Source organism: Bidens hawaiensis, unplaced genomic scaffold, assembly GCF_021521415.1.
Source record: "Bidens hawaiensis isolate Kalapana, Puna unplaced genomic scaffold, B.hawaiensis_p1.1 tig00059157_1, whole genome shotgun sequence".
Taxonomy (NCBI): domain Eukaryota; kingdom Viridiplantae; phylum Streptophyta; class Magnoliopsida; order Asterales; family Asteraceae; genus Bidens; species Bidens hawaiensis.
In genome coordinates this window covers 28,412-33,088 of record NW_027500664.1, presented here as the reverse complement: position 1 = coordinate 33,088, position 4,677 = coordinate 28,412, and the positions used below count along the sequence as shown (strand labels likewise).

General features: G+C 37.5%; 2 protein-coding genes across 2 annotated transcripts; both read right to left on the bottom strand.

The window, feature by feature from the left end:
* Nucleotides 1-2,754: 2,754 nt before the first annotated feature.
* Nucleotides 2,755-3,315, bottom strand: LOC143602552 (uncharacterized). The gene has a single exon (XM_077079615.1). The coding sequence runs from the start codon at nucleotides 3,313-3,315 to the stop codon at nucleotides 2,755-2,757; it is 561 nt and encodes a 186-aa protein (XP_076935730.1).
* A 200-nt stretch (nucleotides 3,316-3,515) lies between these two features.
* LOC143602551 (uncharacterized) lies at nucleotides 3,516-4,061 on the bottom strand. The gene has a single exon (XM_077079614.1). It carries the CDS (start codon nucleotides 4,059-4,061, stop codon nucleotides 3,516-3,518), a length of 546 nt encoding a protein of 181 aa, XP_076935729.1.
* Nucleotides 4,062-4,677: the final 616 nt, after the last annotated feature.

Genomic DNA, 4,677 nt, shown 5'->3' with positions numbered 1-4,677 from the left:
CATGAATAGGGTTTTATAAATAACAGAAAACGTAAGGGGGGCGACCGAATCTAAATTGGTGGTAGATTTACCGGTGCTCAATCCGTAATTCAAGAGAAATCCAATAAAGAAGGGGGGCGAATTATATAGGTGACGATAGTGGTTACTGCATGAGGGGGTAGGTTGACGATAGTGGGTGGTAATTAGAAATTAACCGGTTATGGAGAAGATAGACCGGTGACAGATAATATATTAATGAGATAAATTAAATTAGGGTTTGATGATGAAAGAGTTTCACAAATAAATGAGATGTTATAACCCGTTTAAGTGCTATTCGGGTTTGGTGAGACCAATAAACCGTGAAAGTTATTGTTTGATGATGAAAGAGTTTCACAAATAAGTGAGATATTATAACTCGTTTAAGGGCTATCCGAGTTTGATGAGACCCATAACCCGCTTATTTTTTTTTTTACCTTAAGTAAGATGTCATAACCCGTTTTAAGGGCTATCCAATTTTTGTGAGACACATGACCCGAAAAAATTATTGTTTGATGATGAAAGGGTTTGGTAAAACCTATAACTCGCTTAGCTTTTTTTATAATTTAAACGGATCAAACGCATAGAATTTCACCATTCATAAATGAAAGAATTTGATGGTGCCATATAACCGCGGGGGGGGGGGGGGGGGGGTGAGGGGGATAGCGACACCTACGATTTTGTAGGCAGTTATATAAAGTATAGATATATAAAATCAAGTTTGTTAATTAAGACCAAAAAATAGCGAATGAAAACAATTAAACTGACACAAATTACGAAAAGCCAATTTAAAAAAAATAATCAAGTTAGGGTAATCGCTTGTTTAAATTGTTAGCAAGTCACTACCTAAAATATCTACTAATGTTTAAATGAGTCGACCAAAACACAACACTGTTGAAGTATGTCCAACATGACATGAATAAATGTTGTTGTTACACTATTTAACCCGTTAACAAACTTGAAACAGCAGACGAGCCTTGATCAAATAAAATAAGAAACCTCATTTCAAGTGCTTACTATTAAACGCTTTTCTTTTCTTTTTCATAAAACTTGCAACCAGAAGGCCTCTAACCTAGTTTTTAAAAGTGTGTACATAAAGTTGTTCTTACCAAATGGTTGAAGGTTCGAGTTAAAAAAAAAACTAGACAAATTTGTAGATTCAAGATGATGATTATTGGTTTAATTGAAGTTATTGTTACAAAAAAAAGGAGATTAATTAAAAGAAAAAACCTTTAAACTTGCTTTACAAGAACATGCATCTTGCTCCATAGTTCTTAACGTGAAAACGTTTTACTCATGATCTCAATATTATATAACGTGTAATTATATATAACCTATATGATTAATAACGTATTCATCTCATATAAATCATTAAAATACGATCACCCACATTTTTAATACATTCCAGGAACATGATTAACACCAATTTAAAAAAGATAAGGTTCATTTTAGGCTTTTAGCTGCAAATTGGGTTGTTTAAACTTTTACTTAATTGATTGCAAAGTAAATTTTGAATTCCTTTTACTCTTGCAAGTTAGCATTCAATGATAAACCTAAAACACGACATGATTTTAATTTTTAATTGTGGCCAACACAATACGGCATGATAAACTACATAGGACATTACGGATTTGCGGCTTAAGTAATACGGAACAATTTACAGCCCTTTAGCCTTTGTAAAACAAAACCCTCATTCCAAATGCTTAGTACTTGACGCATTATTTGTCTTTTATTTAAATAGATGTCATTACGAATATTGCATTTTTTTAGTTTCACTTTATATACTTTAAATACTATAAGTATTTAACCCATTTACATTTTATATGGTTTGATAATTCTTGTTGAAAATGGCGTTGTATTCAAAATACATTATTCTTTTTGTTTCTTAACCTCTACGAGGGTCTCTACCATATTAGTGTCATGGCGAACCGAATGATTCCGATGGAAAAATATCGATGTCAATATCTATATTAATGAAACTGGTACATGTAACTTTCATTTAATTTGATTTTTCTCTGATAGAAATCTAGTACGCCTTCGTTAGCCTTTTAAAAGAAACTAAAGGTGTATATAATTCTTTTTTCTGGGCATTCCAATCTAAAAGTGTTTTCAAAATAGAGTATTTTATGATATTGTAAGTTATACGAAAGCGGATATCGTAGCGATAATGTGACGAAATGAACTGATTCCACCAAATATCGGCGACGTGTCATTGTAATTAATTCTGATACTCATTTTTATGGTTTTGCCACGATATAAATATTTAATTATTTTGCCATTCTGGTATAAATATTGTTGTAAAAGGAGAATGAACCATCACAAGATTTTCAACTGAACAACATCAATACCATGTATATGAAGAACCAGCACAAGTTTAATAAATCAATACCATGTATATGAAGAACCAGCACAAGTTTATATTTATTGTGTCTTCAATCTAGGTAAAACATGTGTCGGTATCCATATACAAACCATTACGAAACGATTAGTACATCTTTAACCTAATAAAATCATCATACGCATATAATTAACTTAAAGCATAATTAAATGATATAAAATCAACTAATTCAAATAAGCAAACCATCTAAAATTGGTTTTTCAAACTGTACAAGCATTCAAAATTCCAAACTCAACACAAATTTAAATTTGACTGTACCCTTTCTCTCTCTCTCTTCTCTTCTAGAATATTCAAAAGCGGCAAAAACCATAAACAAATAATAAAAATGAACAAAATACGGACTATTCGCCATCATGCCGGAGCTCCGGTCGGAGTTTCCTAGAGAACGGCTGGCAAGCATCCACACACAGATCCATCGCTGCCGCCAACGCCACAAACGCCGCGGCATCCTCCGTGCACGTCACGTGCTGAATCCCCACCTCCACCTCAGGCTTACTCCCCCCCACCGACGACGACATCACGAACCCTTGGTACATCAAGTGCGCCCATGACCCGAATTCGAAATCCGAGCTCGACCCGGATCCCGACCCGAAACTCCCGTTCGGGGTGGTCATGGGCGAACTCGCATTGCTCATGTCTATAACCAACTTCCCACCGGTTTTCAAACTGATGGTGGAGTTCGCTAAGGTTACCGGGTCGAGCCAACTCAGTGCTGCGTCAGGGAGGAGCTCGAACGGATAACCGAGGGAGTCCTTGCATTTGGACTCCCTACAGGCCTCCAACCGGCCCCATGGCTTCCAGGTGCTCTGGCCTGGTCTAAGGATCAGCCAAGCACCTGGATTTGATGGGCTGACACGGTCTGTCCCGTGTGACGGGACAAACGGTGTCACCATCGAAGCCATGGCCACTGGACAGGTCGTGGATTGTAATCGACCATCCTTTTCGCTCCTTCTCTTTATCGCTCCGCATCGACCTTAACCAGCTTTTGAAATTGTTGGATTCCGATAGGGAAGAACTGTGAAAAAAGAGAAACCTACTTTTAGTAACTTAAATCAATCGGCATTATTATATCAAAAAAATTGAATGCAAAGTATAATAAAACTTACTCGGATCTTAAATTCTGATCTCGGTTGCTTCGGAAGCTATATTTGCTAGTGAAAACCGCTTGACGGACATTCCCATTAACCTGAAACACCTGCGGACTGCACTCGGGTTCGCCATCAAACTCGAAAACAAATCTCGGGTCACGCTCGACCCGAATACTCAAACTCAAATGCAGGACTACACACCCTCTATTCCCACCGCACTCCACCGCCTCAGAGCCCAACCCGACCGTCACAACCCCGATTAACTTACCCGACCCGCCACCGAACCCACAAACCGGGTTAGTCCTCCGACCCGAATAAACCTCAATCTTCAGCATGTTGGATTTATCAACGACCTTATCAAACTCCGATTTCTTCAAATTAAAGCAAGCCTGCACTTGATCGTTGACTTGAATCGCATCTCCATCGACGACAGAAGTGATTTCTGCGAACTGGGTGTTGAGTTTAATCTTGCAGTACGCGGGAGTAGTACCGGCGCCGGCGTTGGAGAATTTTAAACCTAAACTTCCGATGACTATTCGAACGTACGGACACGGATCCATTGCGTCCTCTTGATGAAACTACTTAATTTACGAAGCGCATTAAGAAAACCCCCAATTTGATTTGATATAATAAAATTAATAAGTGGGGATTTAGATATGAAGGGAGATAAGCGAGACAGAGAGATTACAGGCTGGAATATATTTCCCAGGGTTGGAATTAATGGAACAATAATAAGACGGGTTAGTGAGTTGTACGTGGTGCATAAGGAGTTGTACTATGGATTGGATTGTGGGTTTTTAAGTTTGTTAAAGAATGGTGCGTGCGGGAATGAGCTGGTGGCACGTATGCCAAAATAGATGCCAGCGGTTTGATGGTATCTTTATGTTTGGAAATATATCCTGGTGTTATTGCCATCTTACAGAAATGGTCCATGTGATATTAGTTTTTTCAAATTAGATTCTCTTACTTTTTAACTTTTTTAATTCAGGTTTTTAATTGGATTAGTTCATATGTAACGTTTGACAGGGTTTGAGATTCTATTTTTGTGTCATTTGATAAGAGGATTTATGAAAATTCGGTTTTTTTAAATAGAGGTATGTGAAATGTCCACAAAATCTAAAACTTCCATAAATAACCCCTTCAAACACGTGCGGTGTGGTTTTTTTGTCGGATGAC

What these genes read in the sequence shown, in the direction of transcription:
- LOC143602552 (XM_077079615.1), bottom strand. Translation starts at nt 3,315, where the DNA reads ATGGCTTCGATGGTGACACCGTTTGTCCCGTCACACGGGACAGACCGT.
- LOC143602551 (XM_077079614.1), bottom strand. Translation starts at nt 4,061, where the DNA reads ATGGATCCGTGTCCGTACGTTCGAATAGTCATCGGAAGTTTAGGTTTA.